General features: G+C 44.6%; 1 protein-coding gene across 1 annotated transcript in view; it reads right to left on the bottom strand.

Moving 5' to 3' along the window:
- PAPPA (pappalysin 1) overlaps positions 1 to 22,086 on the bottom strand; it is a 234,811-nt gene that overhangs the window by 195,022 nt on the left and 17,703 nt on the right. Inside the window, exon 2 of the mRNA XM_080990779.1 lies at positions 7,468 to 8,539. Coding sequence (XP_080846905.1) covers positions 7,468 to 8,539 — 1,072 coding nt within the window. The remainder of the gene's footprint in view (positions 1 to 7,467; positions 8,540 to 22,086) is intronic.

Raw genomic sequence — 22,086 nt, forward strand, 5'->3', positions numbered from 1 at the left:
CGTAACAGGCTATATGATAACAACTGCAGAGTTATTTACTAGAAACTACTTCTCAAAAATTAGATACAGCTTCTCATAGTGTAATAATCTTCTAAGTGTCTAATGAAGATGATAGAGACAAAAGAAACTGGCACTGGTAGATGTTGAAACAGACCTGTGCCAGCATCTACCAGTGCCAGTTTCTTTTGTCTACCAACTTTATCATCTTCATTAGATACTTAGAAGATTATTTCATGTCACTCTTCTAAGGAATACGTCAGACAGAAAAATACAAGAGAAGATGAAGAAATTAGAAATGAATGTATTACGGCACTGACAAAATAGGATTTGTATTTTGTGCATACTGGACTTGGTGGTCAACTGAATAAGCTACATTTTAATATATTATGTCACGATGTTGATTTTGACACTATGACAAGATGTATCTAGTAAATACCCCTCAACTGTGCCAATTAAAAAGGGACATCCCATTTTTGTGCTCTCATATGAGAGTATGGCACCTAAAAAAGCACAAGAGCATGTGCGTGTGAGATCATGAACTTCCACAAGATTGCAGAGTGCAAAAACGCATGCTTTGGGGCTCCGTAGTCCTGGGCGGGTAACATGTCTCACCCAGCAGCACATCCCAGTTTTGGGCCTGGACATGTTGGAGGGTATGATATTGTGATCCTTTGGGTGCCAGGGGAGAACCTTGTACTCCAAGGTCTTTGTGGTGCTCCAATGGATGCCTGCAGGGGCTAGGGACTCAATTACAGAAGATACAACCCTTCACCATTATAACTCACCGATGCAGGCAGGGTTGCATATGCAGCCCAGTTGAAACAAGCCAAATTCAAGTGCGGACAATTGGTCTAGGTTGAAACATAATCCAGAGACAAAGTTAGGTAAGGCAGTACAATTAAGAGCCAGAGACCTGTGTGGTTTTCAGTACCTGGAGGCTCTGGAGGGTGACCTTATAGATGCTTCCCTTCAAAAGTACATCCAAGCCATAGCTGCTGGCAGTGAAGTATAAGGGATTGCTTAATTCTGAACAGACCAGCAACTCTGGGTCCATAGATGCATACAGTGTCTGTTGTTCTTCAACCTGAACCTGAAGATTTTGGCACCAATGCTTTTGAGAACTGATGGTTCCAAGTTTTCATCACCAGGTACCAACCTGGAGGGCCCTTCAAAGGGATCCCCAGCACTGGATTCAGGGGGACTCAACCTGTAAGATGTTTGATTCATCCCTTGGCATTGTGTAGGGCTAGGCATGAGTCTTAATTGTAATTTTTAGTGCATTTCAGTTCTCCAGCACTTAGAGCTTTTCCTGCTGCTGGTTTTATGTAGATTTGATGTTTCTTGTGTTGGTGTAATAATTATTTCTTCTGATTTTATGTTGGTGGTAGTAATTATTGCATTCATATAGTTTTAATTTATTTGTGGATGTATTTTTTCTTTCACTGAATTTTAATGTTTTGAAAACCACCTAAGGATTTGTTGGATGAGTGGTACTGAAAAGTCACAAAGAATAAAACCTTACAACAACTTTGTTGTGGAGTAGGCTGTAGCTGAGGGGTAGAGCATCTGCTCTGTATGCAGAAGGCCAAACATTCAGTCCTTCACACCTCCATATAAGGTTCAGATAGACTGCTGCCTGAAATCATGGAAAGCCACTGCCAGTCAGTGTAGACAATATTGAGCTAAATGGTACATTGGTTTGACTTAATATAAGGCATCTTCCTGTGTCAACCCAGACTATTGTGTCCAAGTGATGTGACACATAGACCATGACAAATGGTGCTGTTGTCTGTGAGTGATGAACACATGTTTATTCAGCCTTCCCCGACCTGATGTCCCCCCAGAGGCTGCTGAACTACAGCTCCCTGTGTTCTATGTTACTACATACTCTAGCTCTCTAGGGTGTCATAAGAGCATGAGAAGAACCCTGCTGCATCTTGTCAATGGCATATCTCACCCCACATCCTATGGGAATCCTACAAACAGGACGTGAGTGCTCTCCCCACTTGTAACTGGCAATTCCCAGCAGCTGGTGATTCAGAGGCATACAATCTCCAACAGTGAAGGCAGAACTAAGCCATGGTGGCTAGCAACCCTCCTGAAGATGCCAGCAACTAAACCTGGATACTTCTGCATGCAGTGCAAAAGGCTTCTCTCTCCAGTTATGACCTTTACAGCAAAACAAGTTCTTTCCCAAACACTCTGGCTGGTTGTGATCAGTGTCACATAAATGACAATATCATAGATGCTAAACCCTGCTTCTGCTTTAACCTCATTGTGCAAAAGGAACACAGCCAGGGGGATCTTGGTGCAAGGAATATAGATGCATTTGAAATTATTCAGCCCCTGTTGCAAATCAGGTGAAATTCAGTTGAAAATGCCACTTCGCCAGGCTTTTCCAGTCTTACTATAAGTTGCATTTACAACTGAATTTGAGGAAACCACTTGAAGCATCCATTGTGTGGAGCTATTTTCATTGCTTTGGTTGGATTTGCTCCTTTCAAACAGCAGAAAACCTGTAAATTTTGAGAATAAACTTGATTTGCAATGGGGTGGAATAATTTTGATTGCAAATGTAAATGCTTGGCTTATTTTAAGAGTTACCCTCTCATCTCATTCTATATACTTTTGGAACTTGAGGACCGGCAGAAGAGGGTTTCTCTCATTCTGTGCCTTGATCATCTCATGTGTTTCCTCTCCAGTGAATTCCACTCCTTCAAAATTCTTGTTCTGCACTAGGACCATTTATCAAATTAATTCCAGGATTGGAGCACAGGCATTTTTATCTCAGCTTTCATGGCTGCCTTTGTTTGTTTGTTTGTTTAAAAGCAGTTCTAAACCACTTTGTGTGTTGTTGTTGTGTTATAAACCTCTAAGTGGTGCACACTATGTGCAATATAAAAACAATATCCATTAAAACAAAACTATAGCCTAAAGTCATTAAAAGAGCATACAAAAATAAAAGCAAATAAGAGAGAGACTCAGGGGATTCATACACACAATTCACACACCTTCCAATGGTCCCTATTTTTTAGGGACAGTCACAGATTTACAGAAGCCATTCCAGTTTCTGATTTGGTCCTAGAATGTCCCACTTTTCCTTAGGATGTCCCTATTTTCATTGGAGAATTGTTGGAGGGTATGGAATTATGCGACCCCTGAGTCAAGAAGATAAGTAACACCTGAAAACAGCCATGTGCAGGGAAGTTTTTAAAATGTTTAATATTTTATTATGTTTTTATATATGTTGGAAGCCGCCCAGAGTGGCTGGTTAAACCCAGTCAGATTGACAGGGTATAAATAATAAAATCACCATCATCATCATTGAATAGGATGTCCCTATTTTCATTAGAGAAATGTTGGAGGGCATGAACTCAGGGTCCAATCTTAGGAACCAGTGAAAGCCTGGGCAAAAATATTAATCTTTACAAGGTATCTGTTTGTAAATGGTTGTAAACGACAGAGGGAAGGGCATTCCACAGTACAGGGACAATAGCAAAAGATACCCATTCTATAGTCACTGTCCTATGATCTTCTGTAGGGTGCAATGCCATGAGCAGAATTTCCCCAGGTGATCTAAGTGACTTAATAGGTCTGTGCAGGGGAAAGAGGTCTTTCAGATTGCCTGGATTATCTGTTAACAGTGCACTTTTGAGCATGATCTAGTGGCTGTTTGGCGGTCAGTGCAGCAGAGGTATAATTTGTGCACATCCAGCTGTTCCACTCAATAACCTGATCACAGCATTTCACTTCAGCTGCAACTTCCAAGGGAAGCCCTACATAGAGTGCAATACAGTAGTCCAATAGAGAGATTATCTATACAGTCATACCTCAGCTTACAGCCGCTTCATGTTGCGTTTTTTTGGGTTACGGACCACTGAAACCCAGAAGTACTGGAACGGGTTACTTCCGGGTTTCGGCAGTTGCACATGTGCAGAAGCACTAAATCGTGCTTTGCACATGTGCAAAAGCGCCAAATCACAACCCGCGCATGCACAAACGTGCAGACACGGGTTGCAAACGCTGTGGGTGCAAACGTGCATCCCGCACGTATCACGTTCGCAACCCGAGCATCCACTGTATATCTGAAGGGTGTTCGTGGAGAAAATGGATAAGACTGTTCTGTCGCTTCAGAGGGCAATAGTAGTTAGTACCAGTGGGCATGAGCTTCACAGAAGCAGACTTTAGCTAAATGTTCAGAGGATCTTCCTAATGGCAAAGCAGTGGAACAGACCATCTTGCAAGGTAGTTGGCTCTACTTGGCTAAAAGATTGGGACCTCCCCCCTGCCACCTCACTATGGACAAAATCCTAAATCTGAACACTCCTTGCAGAAGGAGATCCTGCAATTTCTCTAGGACAATCCTTTTGCTGCCTCACAAACCTCTTGAATTGTCCAAAGTCTATTTTTGTAGCAGGTTCTTTGTCAACCATTTCCTTATTTTTATTCTAAAAAGGAGCTGACTCACCGATTAGGGCTGAACAAAACCATTAACATGCAGTGGGGGGGGGGGGAGGGTGAAAGAACAACTAAAAAAGTAATAATCATATCAGTGTCCAAGTAACGGGTTCCACCCTTTCCTCTGTGCAGTTAATTTTTACTACATCTTTTGGTAGGAATTCAGCATGGAATTTTTCCTGGCATTAATCCCTCAGGTTTCCCTTTTCTGTGTTAGGCAGTTCTATATTTTGGTAAACTCCATCTATTAATAGCTGCCTTGTGTGGCTATTAAAAAACACAAGCACTTGCTTAGTAGCCGAAAATCACAGGCTGCTCAAGCTAACAGCTGCAAATGGGGAAAGGCGGACTTGAAGACTGACATCATGATGTAAAGCACCTTCCTGGCTCAGAATCAAAACAAAACAACAGAGGAACCTATCTTTAGCATGAGAGGCACATTCCATCTGAGCGACCTTGCAAGGGTCACATTCCAGGGGTGGGCAGAACAATGAATGTAAACCATCACTTTGTACAGTCGCCTAATTTCTGTATAAACCCCTCTCTACCCACCATCCAGACATTATTAGAGTTTGAGGACACATTCCAGCCAGGCAAAAACACTCAAGGAGGGTGGAAAGCAGGGGCAGTGAGGTGGGTGGCCTGGGGAGAGTTCCCAAAGACCAGGTAGAGAAGCCTGGGGGGCTGCAATTCAGTCCCCAGGTTGTAGCTTCCTCATACAACATAAACAATTGCCAACTTGAGAAGGGGGATGGAAATGCCACTTACCTATCAAAGAGGAGGTAAAAGTTCACACTGAGGAAATCAGAACCCATTAAACTTGCATGTTACAGTTTGATTCAGTTTACAATTTGCCCAAATTTTATCATGCCAACTGTAGGGTACATGCAAGCCCTGCAAGACTTTTTTCTTTTCTTTTTTTTCTTTTTATTTTGCAGGTCTACTACAATTAGGAATGAGCATTTCTGTCAATTTCAGTTTCTTTCCCCCACTCCATCCTGAAGTTGCAGCCCTCCAGAGGTTAATGGACTCCAACTCCCATCATCAGTGACAATTGGCCATGCTGGCTGGGTCTCATAGGACCCTGGGCTTCCAACAATATCTGGATACCAGTTACTGGAAACCACAGGAGGGGAGAGTTCTTTTTTGCTTGGACCCTGTTTGCAGGATGCTGGACTTGATGGGCTATTTGCTCTAATCCAGCAGGCTCTTCTTCTGTTTTTTTGTTAATTGCATGGTCTACATGGAAAGTGAAAAGGCAGAGGAAAGATGGGTTGCTCCATCACTGCTTTGGGTCCAGCACAAAAGCCAATCAGGGAACAAATTCTCCCCCTTTCCTGTCCTCAGCAAAAGAAAGGCAGCAGACAGTTGGAAGATGAATGGAGAGCCCCCGTTGTCCATCCTCTTCCAGCCCTCCACAGGCCAGTAAAACATTTTGCAGGCTAGTAACTTCTCTGAAGACTTTATTTACAAGGCTGTGCTAAAGCTCACATCGGCTAATAAATACATGTGTACTTCCAACTGACAGTTATTGCTAAAGACAAAGCCTTGCAAAGAAAACAAACAGCCTTTCCATATTCATCTCCTCATACAAATCTCCCTCTTCACATGACTCTTCCGAGAGATTGTTCCTGAGCAAGAGAAAGCTCGTCAAAGCTTTTGTATGGCTTATGTTTTAACATTCTGTTTGAGTTTATGGCTGGCATAAAACACTCATAAAAAGTTACACATCCCCTCACCCTGGGGAGCGATTCTGTTCTGTCCACAAAGAAGATAATATTCATTGAATACCTCTAGCCAAGGCACAAGGGTGTGTATTAGAGAGCAGGTGAAATAAAACAGCGCCAAGTGACTCTTAACTCAAGGATGGAGATATTTTTCAAAACCCTGCTGGTTCTAAATCTAGGCAGAAAAACCATCATGTTTTCTTGATTAAGCACCGCTCTCAATTAGAGGCCTCCCCTGCAAATAAGTGGCTTTCCAGCCAGCTGTATCAGAAAGAGGTGAGATGGTGAGGCCCACCCCATAGCCTCAGCTGGGACTCATTACTGAACGCTTCCTCCCTTCCCCAACCTGCCTATATCAGCAGCACTTCCACTGGGCTGAGAGAGGCAAGACAGAGAGGACCACACCGCTTGACTGCTCCCATCCCAGAACCACCTCTGGCAGTGTCCACCATGGCCCCTGTCAAAAAGAACTGCTTCTAGAGCAGCTGACCCCACTTATACAAGTCATACAAAATCCCACACAAATACAGTGGTACCTCTGGATGCAAATGGGATCCGTTCCAGAGCCTCATTTGCATCCTGAGTAGAACAAACCAGCGTCTGCGCATGCGGGGGTCGCAACTTGCTGCTTCTGCACATGATGTCATTTTGAGCATCTGCGCATGTGTGAGCGACGAAACCCGGAAGTAATGCGTTCCGTTACTTCTGGGTCGCCGCGGAGCGTAACCTGAAAACGCTCAACCTGAAGCGACTTTAACCCAAGATATGACTGTACAGGGAAATAAATTTATATACATGTCCTAAGGCAAAACCTACAATTCACCCTCAGTTTTTAAACTCATTATAAACCCAGGCTTGCCTCAACCAAACCTCCTTAGATCTGTGCCCCCCCCTCCAAGCCCCTTCTAATTTGTGCCAAGATATATCTCCTCCACTCTAAGGGCCCCATCATGGGCACATGAAGATGTCAGGTTTGTACACCAGTTCCCAAGAAACTTTAAGGAAGTTTTCAAGTGTGTGCAAAACAGCCCTCTGAGCTGCTCATCACCCCAACCCAACCCAACTAAACGGACTGATAATGAGAGCTAGGAACACAAAATGCATTTCCTTGTGCATTCTAAAACTTGATTCATTATGAGTCAGTTTAAAAGAGAATCATTAAATCAATATGAATTGTTGTGGGCATGGGAAGAGGTGTTGGGGTGAGGGGAATATGAATGAGGGGAACATAGGCAGGCCTGGTATGATTAGAAGGACCTTATATGCTCAGCAGTGTGCCTACCTGTGAGGAGAGTCTGGATCAAAGCATGTCTTGGTGACATCAGTTATCTCTGGGTTACAGCAATCCCCACCATCAAAGCTGTACCTCTCAAAGTTACAATCCATGTCGCACACACCATTCTGCTTCTTCTTGTTGAATGACGAGTGTCGCATGTGCCGGCAGTCCCCTCCATCGTACCCGGTTAAGGTATGGTTGCACTCAGGGTCACAACTGTCATCTCCAATCTTGCTAATTTCACAGTTGGCCAGGATCAGGCGATGCCGGAGGGAAGAGTTCTTTACTTCCAGCACCTCCAGTTCCCATGTGATGTTGTAAGGGCTGAAGGCATCATTCAGTTGCTGGTGTTGAAATTCTATCTGTTCACGGCTAACAGTTGGGTTGTGATGGTGGTCATCATAGATATTCACCACTCGGTAGCGGACTACCTTTTTGTGACGGAAGTTTGGGAGCTTGTTGTAGCTGGCAATGACCTCTTTGTTGTCACACACAGTTTGCCCACATAGTGGAGGATCAAGACTTGTATCCAGCAGGTAGCCAGGGTGGGAAGTGAATTCGATCTGAGGAAGACTAGGGCTGTCTTTCATCGGAGACCAGATGCTTTTCACATTCAGTAAAGTCTCCTGAAAAACGAGCTGAGGTAGAGGAGCATCTGCTTCATGAGTCACCATGGCCATGTCAGACAGAATCTCCTTCTGACACCGGGCTGTTCTCCAAAGGCTGAAATGTTCTACGTAGCCTCGGTAATTCTGATTCAGGGCATTCCCACCAAGCATGAGAACTTTGCATTTCAAGGTCAAAGGGCTAAAGATGTTCCCTACCTGCTCCCCACTGGTAGCCACTTGAGCACCGTTCACATAGAGTTTCATCAGGCGTCCATCGTAAGTGACAGCTAGGTGAACCCACTGGTTTGCGAGGTAGTTACGATGATCTGTGATGGTGGTAACCTTCCGGGCACGGTCCGTCTTCAAGGAAAAGAAAAAGCGGGGTTCTCTATTCCCCTGGTCACTGATGGTGTTAATCCCCAGGACCCATCCTCGGTCACGGGTGGTGTAAGAACATTTGTCATATAGTCCTAAGTGCCCCCCACAAAAAGAGAGAGAGAGGAGAGAGATAAACAGAAGTAAATATGAGTGATGACAGCACAAAATTTACAAAATTTACATCGATCTACAAAAGACAGCAATTTTCACAATAAACCGGTTGGCATGAAGACAAGGAGCACTGAACCCTTTTGTGAACACGTGACCATAAATGGGAGAAATCATTTCAATATTGCAGCAAAAGGTCAAGAACTTCTAGAGGCATATGACGTAAATGGGACACCCAATTCTTTGTCTAGGGGCCAGAAATCCTTTGCAATTGCTTAGTGGTGAAATTACAGTAAGAAATCTCATTAACTTCACATGAACTGTAAGCTTGACGTCACTAGTTTGGACCAAATCCTCACAAAACACATGCATTTGTTAATTCTTAGCACCCACACAAAATTAAAATCCCCTGAGTTCATGGAGGGGGGGCGGATTGAGAAGGAACAGTCCATGGTTGCTAAACCTTAAAAAAAAAGGCTGTACCACAGAAGTATGCTTATCTAAGTTCCTTTAACAGATGAAACCACATTGCATCAGAAGTAATCAGATAGCAACAGAAAGAAAATCTGGGGTCTTTTCACAATAAACAGCTGGTGCAGTACAATTTTGGAAGGAATTGGTGTAAATGTCTTACAGAGGGCACACCAACTCAAGGTAGATGGGATTTCTGCACCAATCCACCCAAATTTCAAAACCATATTAGGCAAACTCACGGAGGATAAAACTCTTAGTGGCCTTCTAGTTATAATAGTCATATATTACCTCTAGTATCAGAAGAAGCATGTCAATGAATACCAGCTACAGAGCAACCAAATGCAAGAGAGAAGGGACTGTGGTTCAGGGGTTAGAGCATGTCAAAGTCCCAGTTTCAATCCCTAGCATCCCCAGGTAAGACTGGGAGGTGCTCCTTGCTTGAAATCCTGGAAAGTCTCTGCCAGTCAGTATAGACAATACGAAGCTAATTGAACCAATGGTGTGACTCAGTATAAGAGGGGTTCCTAAGTTCCTAGTGTACAAATGAATGAGAGGGAAGTGGATGGAGTTGTTGGCTCCAGATAATGCCTGGCAAGCAAATCAAAATATCAATGCACACATCTGCTAGAAAGCCACAAGACATGGATATTAGGGTTGTCATATGTCCAGAATTTCCTGGACATAGCCGGAATATGGCAGTCAGATGAAGTGTCCGGGTGGAAATTTCTTAAATGTCTGGATTTTCACTTTTTGAAATATGGCAACTCTATGGATATCCTATGCAAACCCATGTGCATAGATACAAACTGAAAGTGCACAGCTTACCCTTCATTCTCCCCACCAGACAGACAGATTCTCTGCTTCAAAAGGCAGTGTAAGGTAGACTAGTGCCACATTTACAAATTAATGGCTATGTCTCTTGGCAGCTACAAGCCATTATGACTGTATCTAACCTCCAGAATCAGAGTCAATGTCCTTCTGAATAACAGTTGAATGGGGAACAAAAGCAAAGAAAGGGTGATTGCATTCAGGTCCTGGTGCAGGCTTTTCATAGGAGACTGAGTTGGCCACTGTGAGAACAGGATACTGGATTAGATGGGTCTTTGGATTAATCCTGCAGGGTTCTTCTTAAACTGGCTCATGCTCTCCTTCTTCCACCCCTCTCCCACCCTCAACTAAGCCCTCACCTCTGCACCCTATCCTTCCCTTAACTGAAGCCCACTGCCCCTTTGTGTTCTCAGCATAATCACTCAATCCCTCTCTATCAACAATTGTGGACTCGGAGACCATCAGCTGAGCAAAGGTTATCAGAAGAGTAATTCCTCCCTCCCCCCCCCCCATTCCCAGACCAGCTCTGTGAAGTGTTATTTTTGCTAGGGGCTCTTTCTTGTCCCTTCCCTTCTTGCCTTTGCAAGGGAGGTGCCAGCTAGGTAGTGTACTTATTACTCTGTCAAGTGCATACACTTTAACAAACAACAAAGCTAAATCACAACTCAAGACCAGATTGGAGCTGAACACTGTGACTGCTGGTCATCAGTATGGTGCAAGGAGGGGAGGGGAGACAGATAAGCGGCTTTGTCCTGGTATCTGAATTAAAGCTAAGGCTTGTATCCAATACTGGTCCTATTCAAAGTAGCAGATCATGGATAGGCAAACTAAGGTCCATGGGCCGGATCAGGCCCAATTGCCTTCTGGATCGGGCCCATGGATAGTCTGGGAATTGTCGCGTGGATTGCCAGCGTGCACGTTCTTTCCCTCTCCCTCACACGGCGGCAGTGGTGGCAGCGCCTGCTCCCTCCCTCCTCTGGGCTTCTCCCTGCCCTGCCTAGAGGAGGAAGGGGGCTGGGCTTTGTCGGTGCCAGCAGCAGCAGCGCTCGAGTGGCTGCCATTTTAAGCAGCCCCTCTCCAGAGCCCTTTTGCGCACTGCTCATCATCCCTCTGCTGCCGCTGCCAGCCCCTGCTGCTCGCAAGACACAGGTAAGCAGCCACCGGGGCTGGTGGTGCTCTTGCATCATTCACCCACCCCCTTCAAAATATAGTCCAGCCCCCCACAAGGTCTGAGGGACAGTGGACTGGCCCCCTGCTGAAAATGTTTGTTGACTCCTGGGGTAGACTCTTTGGATTGCTATTTTATTACTTTTTTAAAAATGCATACCTGCATATATTCCAAAATGTTATCCAATCCACTGTATCCGACTCGGAGTACACCCACTGCAAATAATGAACAAGGCTAACTTAGTTCCATTATTTTTAATGGGTCTACTCTGAGTAGTTGGATACAGCCCACTGAAACTGATGGGCTGTATCCAATTTAGTCCTACTCAGAGTAGATCACTGACACTGATGGACATTGCTAACTTAGGTGCACTCATTTAAATTGTTATACTCTGAGTTGAACTTGGCAGTATACAACCCATTAATTTCGATAGAGTTGAATTAATTTTGACTCAGAGAAGACTACTTTAAATGAATGGCCCTAAGTTAGTAATGTACATTACTTTCTGTGGGTCTCCTCTGAGTAGAACTGACACTGAATATAACTCATAGTGTGTATCAGGCATGGGAAGGTTACTGAAGCTACAAAAATGAAAAAACTGCAGGGTTCGACATACACCAGTTGCCTTCTCGCTGACAATTTCAGTTTCTCTCAGACTCCATCTTTCCTTACAGACTTAAGTTCTGTTCTTTACATTTCCACATTAGTTTGCCATTAAAAAAAAAAAAAATCCTCATGGAAATTTATCAGCATTTTAGTCCAAATTTATCTTAATAGGCAATTTCCCCAAACTTATTAGACATTTTTATGTTGTTGTTTTTATGTTTATATGTTGCTGTATGAATGTGTATGCACAGCACACTTTAATCTAGCATATGCATTTTTGTACACATTGCTGGGCTGGAAAACTGCATTCCAAAATTCAGAGCAGTGCAAATTTCAAAGGCTGGCCGCATTGTGGTTCATGTATTGTTCCAGAAAGTATGAATGAGGTAGGTTTGCCTTTGCATGTGAACTGAATTGAATTTCTTTTCCACCAGCTTCACAACTTGTAGATCCTTTGGATTATGTTCTAGAAGAATTTTGTGGTTTTTAATTTCCAGTTTCAAAGGGCCAAAATTAGCCCAAAATCAACCCAGTGGTGGTGGTGGTGTGTGGGTTTGTGTGTGCATTTGGGGTGCTGGTATTGATCTCATAATTTGTTTTCCACACTAGATAACAAAAAATGTGCAACATAAAGCGGGGGAGGTAAGAAAGAGGAGGGGGAAGAAGAGATCTCATCATCCCCAGTCATGTTCAACCCTGGGGTGGGTAGAGAAGTATAAAAGGGGCATACCAGGAAGGAGACCTGAGCCCACTGCTTCCATTCTTACCACTCAGGGGCATTTCCCAATGTACTTTTAGGGTAACATAACATATCACCAAAATGTTGAAAAGAGGGACGCGGGTGGCGCTGTGGGTAAAACCTCAGCGCCTAGGACTTGCCGATCGCATGGTCGGCGGTTCGAATCCCCACGGCGGGCTGAGCTCCCGTCGTTCGGTCCCAGCTCCTGCCCACCTAGCAGTTCGAAAACACCCTTAAGTGCAAGTAGATAAATAGGTACCGCTCCGGCGGGAAGGTAAACTGCGTTCCGTGTGCTGCTCTGGTGCTGGTTCGCCAGAGCAGCTTCGTCACGCTGGCCACGTGACCCGGAAGTGTCTGCAGACAGCGCTGGCTCCCGGCCTCTAGAGTGAGATGAGCGCACAACCCTAGAGTCTGTCAAGACTGGCCCGTACGGGCAGGGGTACCTTTACCTTTACCTTTTTAACATATCACCAAACCAACAAAACAAAAAACCACCACAAAAGTCCATGGTTCCTGCATTGCAGCGGGGTTGGACTAGATGAAAAACTGCAATCAGCTGCCTGGCTTGCTCACTCAAGTCAGTTGCCCAGGTGCTAACTGTTGAGGAAATTCAATGATGAACACCCCCCACCCTGCATTGCTCTCTCCCTTCTTAGTGTCCTTTATATTGACCGGAGAGCCCTTCATATACTAGGTAGACCTCTGTAAAGCAGGGCAGAGGGGCTGCTCTGTAGCAGTGGTGCATTATATGCTCTGTGGTCCATGGGCTCTAAGGGAGAATAAGCTCAAAACCAAACTGCAATGGAGGACCAGACAAGTGCGGCTACTCGCTATCTATTGAGGCTTAGTGCTAGGTACAGGATCAGGTCCCCCAGCTCCACATGTCCTTTCCAGGCAGTACAATCATAGTTTCGTAAGTTCTATCAGAGCCATAATTGGGTCCCTTCCAGCGCTATGATTTCTTAGTGCCAGGACTACCTCCAGGGATCTCAATGAGAGATATGAGGGATTTAGGGATAACGTGGCCAGTGTGAGATTAAACCCTGTGGGGCTCCTAGGCAATTGAAATCTCACACACACACCTCAAAAATTATCTCTAATACATTTTTGTTGTTTTCTTTCAAGATCAAATCACCATTATTTTGACCTGTTCTTGCAGGGCCCCTAAAAGATGTGGGGCCCATAGGACGGTATCTACTCTGCCTATTTGGTAATCTAGCACTGGATGTGGCCACTGGAGGGTGGCTTGAGAAGGACGCAACAGGCATCTCGCCTGCCAGCCCCTCACTGCTTTTGCAAATCTCACAAAGCAGTGCTGGGCTTGCTGGGCACTGTGAACGCACCCTTCAAAGCAGTTGGCCAGCCAGGCTCCCCAGTGCATGCCCAGGCTGGCAGCGCAGCGTGGCCCCACTTTACTGCAGTGGGTGGGGTTTTTCATCCAGGTTTTCATGCAGAGGCTCTCCTAGCCTTGCCTTGAGATGCCAGGGAATTGAATTTGGGACTTTCTGCATGCAAGCCAAATTCTCTGCTGCTGAGCTACAGCCCGTCTGCTCCTCTTTCACACTCCACGAAGCCACTTTTCACATTCCATTTAATTGCTTCCCCTGTGCTTATTTAAGCTCCTGAGCCTCAAGAGGCCCCTCATTAGGCCCTGTGACAGCAGCTGCACCCCGACATGCTTCTTGCTGCAGCAGCAGCAGCAGTCTTGGCTGCTGAAAAGGTGGATTGGAGCCACCTTAAAGAAGCAGAAATTCTGGAAACTGGTCCAAGGAGCAGTGGCATAGCATGGGTTGCTGGAACCCAGGATGGGGCAAGTGTTGCACCCCCCCCCCAGTGGACTGGACAGCTGGGGTAGGGGCGAATGCCAAGGGTGTGTGTGCAAAGCTCATATGGTGGGTGAACAGAGCCCACCTCCAACAAGCTCTCTGCCCGCTGCCTCCATCCACCTGACCACTAAACCAACCTGTCTGCTGCCACGCCTCAGCTGCCAGAGCTCCGTGCCTGTCATGGGGGCACCTGATTGCCCCCCCCCCAAAATGTGCACCCTGGGCCATGGCCCCCTCCTCTACACCTTTGGCAAGGAGAAATTGGTATTATTTCAGAGATTGAGGTCCCACTCCCGGGTTGTGTCCTCTTTCCATATTTTCTGATCAAACATGTTATTTACACACAAAGGCTCTGATTCATCATTGCATTTTTGGTTAGCACCCACAACCGGAAGGATGCACATAATCTGACTTGAGAGGCATGGTGCAAAAAGCGTTTATTGAGGGTAGGGTGGGAATTAGCACATCATTTAAAGGTACAAACAGGTAAAGCTGCTCTTGAGGATTTTGAAACTGTCTGGTGGCCATTTATTAATCATATAAGTGATTCACACTGAAACTGTATCTCTTCCATCACAGGCCAGGAATTGATGTCTAACCTATCCTTAGCTCTATTATGGCTGGAAAGTGACCCAAACTCAAGAATTAAACACAGGGACTTAGTTTTTGTTGTTGTTAGCAGCAGTGCAACTGGCTGTTGTTTGTCACTGGAAAGCCAAATCAGAGCCTCAAATGGAGACCTGGATTAATTATATTTGGGACACAACTCTCTCAGATTACTTTCTGGAGAGAAAGAGAGTTATAAGGGGAGTCTCAAAAAGGGATAGGTCTAAGGAGGCTTGGTTTCTGTTCTATTCCTTCATAAATAAGGGACAGCAAACTCTCCACCCCCAGTCTCTCAAACCCCTGTGCAGAGAGGCCCCGAGGTCCCCGTAAGAGGAGTAAAGCATGAGGCACAGGATTCCTGTGATAAGAACCTTCACATGCATGAGAGCGGAGTGTTTACAATATCACATTGATGAATACTTTTCTTGCTTCTGCACTATGTTTTGCTTTGTACATGCTTGTAACTGAAAAAAACTTTGTGTGGTTTTATTTGTTGCTTGTGGTGTTTAACGATTTTTTTAAATCAAAAAATTATATCCTGAGACATCAGTTATTTATATGTAACCCACCCCCTACTTAAAATTTAAATATATATGTTAGACCATTCTGTGAATAATGATGTATATGTTTTCTACACATATTAAAACAGATAAATTGAGCTAAATATATGGGTTCTTTTTGATGTTATTAGATCATGTACTTAGTATAACTTTCTTTTAGGGGCAGTACAGGATTCCCACTGGTGTACCGAACTTTCATCTGCATCAAGGATTACCTGCCCGAGCTGCTTCAGGTCGTGGTGGATGTTCTCCTAGAGACACCTAGTCTGGTGGTCCTAGGTGATTTTAACATTGATGCCAACACAACCTTACAAGGGGCTGCTCGGGACTTTGTGAAAAGCATGGCCTGCATGGGGCTGTCCCTGAATAAACCTGGCCCTACTCATAGCTGTGGACATGCCTTAGACATGGTGTTTACCTCTGTGCACATGGGTGGTCTGACACTAAGTTCCAGTGGAACAAAAGAAGTGCCATGGTCAGATCACTTCCTGGTGCAACTAGACTTCTGTGCAACCCTTCCCCTCTGCAGGGAGTTGGGACTAATTTGAATGGTCCAAATGGTAGGGGATACATTATCCCATGTTGATGGCCTCTCAGCTGATTTCCTGGAAGCCCGTTGGAATGCGGCATTGACCAGGGATATCAACTATCTGGCTCTGAAGCATCCTCTCTGATTGCATGGAGCTCAGATGGCCCCTGGAGCTGAGGGTGGTTTCCCCTGGAGCTGAGGGTGATGAAACAATCACTGTTATGGCTAGAGCACCAGTGGTGAAAAACCCATTCCAAATCAGACCGAACATGGGATAGAGCTCAATGTCAAGTTTACCAAGTGGCTATAGCAAGGGCGAAAAACTGCCTCTATGGCATCTGTGGAAAACAGTACCAGGAGACTCTTTCAGGTGGTTCATAGTCTAACAGAACCACCTTTGCCATCAGGTTCTGGTAAGGACTCAAAGATCTCCTTGCAAAGTTTTTTGCAGATAAAATCGATCAAATTTGGAAAGAGGTATGGTAGGGCTAGGGCAGGAGAGTGCCACAGCTCTGTCTAGTCAAGTTGTGTGGGATCAGTATTAACCTGTTACCTCGGAGGATGTGGATAGGCTGCTTGGATGAGTGAAACTGACCACCTGTCTGCTTGATCCTTGTCCATTCTGACTCATAAAAGTGAGCCAAGTTGGGCTGGGCAATGTGCTCTCTGGGGTGGTGAATGCTTCCCTCTGTAAGCGAGTCTTCCTGGACCCCCTTAAAGAAGCAGTTATTAAACTGCTTTAAAAAAATCTTTAGACCTGGCCATTATGGCCAATTATTGCCCAGTCTCAAATAATCTATTACTGGGGTTGAGCAAAGTAATTGGACAGGTGGTTGCTGAAAAATTCCAGCCATGTCCTGAGGATGTGGACTATTTGGATACCTTCCAGTCAGGATTCAGGACCTACCATGGGACTGAAATTGTCTTGGTTGCACTGGTTGTAGATCTCTGGTGGGCTAGGGACTGAGTTGAAAGTTATTTCCTGGTTCTGCTGGATCTCTCAGTGACTTTTGATACCATCAGCCATGGTACCCTTCTGGACCATCTGGGGGGTTGGGAGCTGGGGGCACTGTTATGCAATGGTTCCACACCTTACTCCTGGGCCGTGTCCAGAAAGTGGTGTTGAGGGATGAGTGTTCAGACCCCTGGGCTCTCACTTGTGGGGTGCCCCGGGGTTCCGTCTTCTCCCCCCTGCTTTTCAACATCTATATAAAGCCGCTGGGAGAGATCATCAGGGGGTTTGGACTGGGTGTTCAACATTATGTGGATGATACCCAGCTCTACCTTTTAAATCAGAACCAGAAGGCGGTGAAGATCTTGTGTGAGTGTCTGGAGGCACTTGGAGGGTAGAGGATGGTCAACGGATTGAGGTTGAATCCTGAGAAAACAGAAGTACAGTTTCTGAGGGACAGGGGGTAGGTGAGTATGGGGGTCTCCCTGGTCCTGAATGGGGTAACTGCACATCTGAAAGACCAGGTGCGCAGCATGGAGGTATTGTGAACTCACAGTTGTCCATGGAGGTGCAAGTTAATTCTGTGTCCAGGGCGGCTGCCTACTATCTCCATCTGGTATGCTAGCTGGGACCATACTTGCCCGCGCACTGTCTCATCAGTGTAGTACATGCTCTAGTTATCTCCTGCTTGGACTACTGCAATGCACTTTATGTGGGGCTACCTTTGAAGGTGATTCGGAAACTATAACTAATCCAGAATGTGGCAGCTAGACTGGTGACTGGGAGCAGATGCCGGGATCATATAACAGTGGTCTTAAAGGATCTACACTGGCTCTCAGTACTTTTCTGAGCACAGTTCAAATTGTTGATGCTAACTGTTGAAGCCCTAAATGGCATCTCCACCCCCACTGTTCAGTCTGGACACTGAGGTCCAACTCAGAGGGCGTTCTGGTGGTTCCCTCACTGTGAGAAGTGAGGTTACAGGGAACCAGGCAGAGGGCCTTCTAGGCACTGGCGCCTTCCCTGTGGACTGCCCTCCCATCAGATGTCAAAGAAATAAAGAACTACACAACTTTTAGAAGACATCTGAAGGCAGTACTGTATAAGGAAGTTTTTAATGTTTGATGTTTTATTATGTTTTTATATGTGTTGGAAGCCACCCAGAATGGCTGGGGCAACCCAGCCAGATGGACAGGGTATAAATAATAAAATTTTTGTTGTTGTTGTTGTTGTTTCACCTTCAGGTGCAATCCTCATCTTTGATAAAACTTTTCATCAAGTTATTGGTTTTGTTACTGTGCTAGGAGATCACCCTTTAAGAGTGAACCAAAGGAGGGGCGGTGATGGAAATACAAAGAGCGTTGTGGAGAGGCGAGATTAGTGGGGAGGCATTCTTGGGAAGAAAAAGTTAGAGTGGGGGATGGACTATCCCCATAACTTTGGAAAGTTGTCACTGCCCACTTTGCTGGAAAAATACAACCAAAGGTGACAGGACTTAGTTATGAAAGGGGAATTTAGGTCAACAATCAAAGCGGCAGTCAGAGGCCCATGAACAAGGAGTTAAAGGTTGGGGCTGTGTTCTTTCTCCTCACATGCTTTAATCGCTTAGTATCAAAGTCACGGCGGAACGCTTGAAAGCGCAAATATTCTACAGGAACCTATAGAAAGCTTTTATCTGTCCAGAGGAAAATAATTAAAAGAGACAGATTTGGGTTAAGTATTCCCATGTTCCATGCAATTGGATAAAGTCGAGGAGGATCCACCCAAACACTTTCCCAAGTTCGGTAGAGATTTCCTCGGATGACTTTGAACCCATTGTGGTTTGTTTGTGTGTGTGTGTGCATGTGTATATATGTATGTGGTGTGTGTGTGTGTGTGTGTGTGGTATAACTTAGCCTCTCAATTTCCCTCCCTTCCTTCTTCCCTATCACATTCTTCCACAAGACCCTTAAATAATTCAAAATGTCAATGTAAACAAAGCAAAGATTCAACCTGCATAATTGCTAACACCAGTAAAGTGGCCTCAAGGGTCGCACAGGGAAGCTTATGGCCTATGAGCAAAAGAGTTATTGCAATTGACAATGGCCCTAAATAATCCCCTCCAATAGAGAGTGCATTCAAGACCCACCTTTCCCACACAAAAAACAGCAGCTCCATATAAAACAGTTGTGAGTGGACTTTCCATGGTCACTTTGGAACCGGTACAGCATTAGGCAGGGGGCCAATACTAGGTGGTGCTTGAGTTCCTCTATGGTAGGAGGAACCAAATACAATGATAGGTGAAGACAATTCTAGCCTTGTCTACACCTTTCTCTTCCTTAGTTCCTAAAGTGCAACACTGAGTCTAAGCAGGAGGAAGCTGGCAGGTAGGACTAGCTGTAAGAAAAAGTAGGCAGGTGTGGGTTTGTTGAGAGTGGTGGGGACACTTTTCAGACCATTCCTGACTCCCAAAGTTAAACTGATGCTCCTCACTCACCCTGTGGTCCAAAGCTTGCTTTTCTGGGTAATCTAATGTGTTGCATGGGCCAGAAAGTCCACTGTTTCCTGCTTAAGGATAAACTAAGTTTATCAAGAAAGAGTTAAAGACAATGGAGGCTCATGCCCACTGGGACTTGGTGGGGCGGAAGGAAGGGAGGCTAACAGTAGGAGGAACCAGAGCAAATGATTGGCAGAGCTGGAGCCAATGATATGCAGCGAGAACTAATTCTTATTTTGTCTCCATCTTTCCCTCTGATAAGTTCTGCAAAGTCAATACTGAGACTCAGGAGGCTGACAGCCAGTCTCCACCCATAGATTGTATGCAAGTGAGTAGGCAGGTAGATGTTGGCTGGTTGAGGGCAAACTCAACTAAAGAACCCCTGGAAAATGCCCATCCAACCATTATTTAAAACCAACCAGTGAAGGAGCGTCCATGACCTTCTGAGATCATCCGTTTGAAGATCGAACTGCTCTCACCTTCAACAGAAGTTGGGCAGGAGTCACTCTGCCTTCTTTTTGACACCTGTTAAAAATTATACTGCCCAGGCAGTTGTTGATATTTTTTTGTCCATTTATGTTATTGTTGCATTGTGTGTTTTATGATGCACATGGGGATGGTGGATAATTCCAAACAAAAAGTGGAAATTCCCTTCTTTTTTTGGTTATTCCTCCCATTTCCAGAATGGAAATCAAGCCAGTGTATACCATTGGTACTCACTTTTGCTTTCACTTTGCAAATGATACGTAATTGATTGCAGCCCCCCTCCCATGTGCATTGTGTTTCCTTTGCATTGTAATTATAGGATGGAATAGCATAATGACAATGTAATTTACATAACTTACATATTTAATCATGTAAGTGACCTAAATTTGTCACAGCAGGCAGCAAAGTGACTGACATTCTTTTTTGACATTAGATGAATTGCAGTCGAAAGGAAACAGTGTTGAGTAACCTGGAGAATAGAAAACTGAGAGGCAATAAGATAGCCATCTTCAAACGACTGAAGGGCTGTGACATGGAAGATGGAGCAAGCCTTGTTTTCTCCTGCTCCAGAAGGTAGGACCCAAATCAACAGATTCAAGTGACAAGAAAGGAGATTCCTATTAAGCATTATGAAGAACTTTATGACAGTAAGAGCTTCACTGTGGGTTTTTAAGATGATTAATTATGATCCCTGCAGTGCAGGGGGTTCAGCTAGATGACCCTTGGGGTCCCTTCCAACTCAAAAATTCTATGAATTGTTAAGGATAATTATTTAATTTCCTAAAATGGGAATGTTTACTTATGTGAACATGGATCCGCCCCCCTCTGGTAGTAGCTCTCATCTGACTGTGAGTTACATGAGAGAGGCATTTCATTCTGTTGTGACTGTTATTCCAGTAACTGTTGTTTTTAATTGCTCTCTGCCCTCTCTCTGTGTGTGGAGGGGGGGGGGGGAGAGAATGGCTGCTGAGAGGCTTCTCTGGATACTGCTGAGGGCAGTGTTGTGTCAGTGTGATCTGTCTGAAGTGAAACATACAGAGGAAGATCCCTAAACATTAATTGGGAAAAACCTGTGCAGTAGCTCTCTGTAAGGAACAGAGAAAATACTGCTGAGGCGAAAGTAAAAACCTCTTATAAGAAGCTGTAAGGCCTGAGTGAGGTAAAACTCTGGTGCAAGTATCACCACAGTTTTTATTTATAAGTCTAAGGAAGAAGTCTTCCATCTACAATTCAAGTGAGAACGTACCCATGTTTGAATGTAAATATATTATTATCAGTTATATGTTTATGAAAGTAAAGTTCTTCTGAATATAAAGAGTCTGGGCATTGTATGTATAGTCTTTACAAAGAAGCTATCAATCACCTAGAAGAGTTACTTAGCTCCCTAGCTGTAAGCTACTCTGCTCCTTCGCATATCATCAAAATTTATTTTTATATACATGACATGAATGAGATGAACGCAGGGCAGAATGCAAAACAATTCCGTCTTGCATTCCTAGTTGCACACCACCTTGCTTATATTTTCTAATAAATATTTAAATAAATATCATGTAATTTTGCCAGCTGAAGGTCACAGTTTCAGTCTCTCGTTAAAGACTCTCAGCAGGACTGGGGAAGACCCCTCTCTGACTCAACATAAGGCAGCTTTGAGTTTTCTTAGGTATGCGCTGCAATCTTATGCAGTGTAGCATGGAAAGGAAACCAGAGCAACTGAGCTGGGTGTACGTCGGGAGTTGTGGCTGTGTTGCTATGGGACATGGCTGGTTTGGGCAAGGGTAATGAAAATGCAAACAATGTTTGCTATTAAAAGTGGCTTTTTCAGAATAATATTAGGGTAGCTCTGCAGGGTTTTGGTCTTTTCTTTTCTTTACAAATGTGCCTTCCCACAAAATATCCCCCTCTTTTTTCCTGTATCATCTTCTGAGACGGCAAAAGAAGAACCATTGACAAATGAACACCAGGGTGAGAGGCTAGTAAATGAAAACAAGGGGCAAAGAAGAACCTATAGATTCGCATAACAGGCTGGGAATGAGAAGTCGGGTTGCCATATTTCATGAAGTGAAGATCTGATCAGTGGCTCAACAAAAGTTGTTGAGCTTTTAATCAAAGAACATTTTTTGGGTGGTCATAAAAAAAATTGTCCACAAACAAGGCAGAGGAGCAGCTCTGGGCACTCTGTGGGCTCCAGCAGCTACAGCCCTACCACAGCTAATATTCCAAAGAAAGTCCAAGTTCCTTACAGCACAGTTTGGAAACTATAACGCTGAGGCAACATGGAATG

The sequence above is a fragment of the Podarcis pityusensis genome, assembly GCF_964106645.2.
Source record: "Podarcis pityusensis genome assembly, chromosome: Z".
NCBI classification, from domain to species: domain Eukaryota; kingdom Metazoa; phylum Chordata; class Lepidosauria; order Squamata; family Lacertidae; genus Podarcis; species Podarcis pityusensis.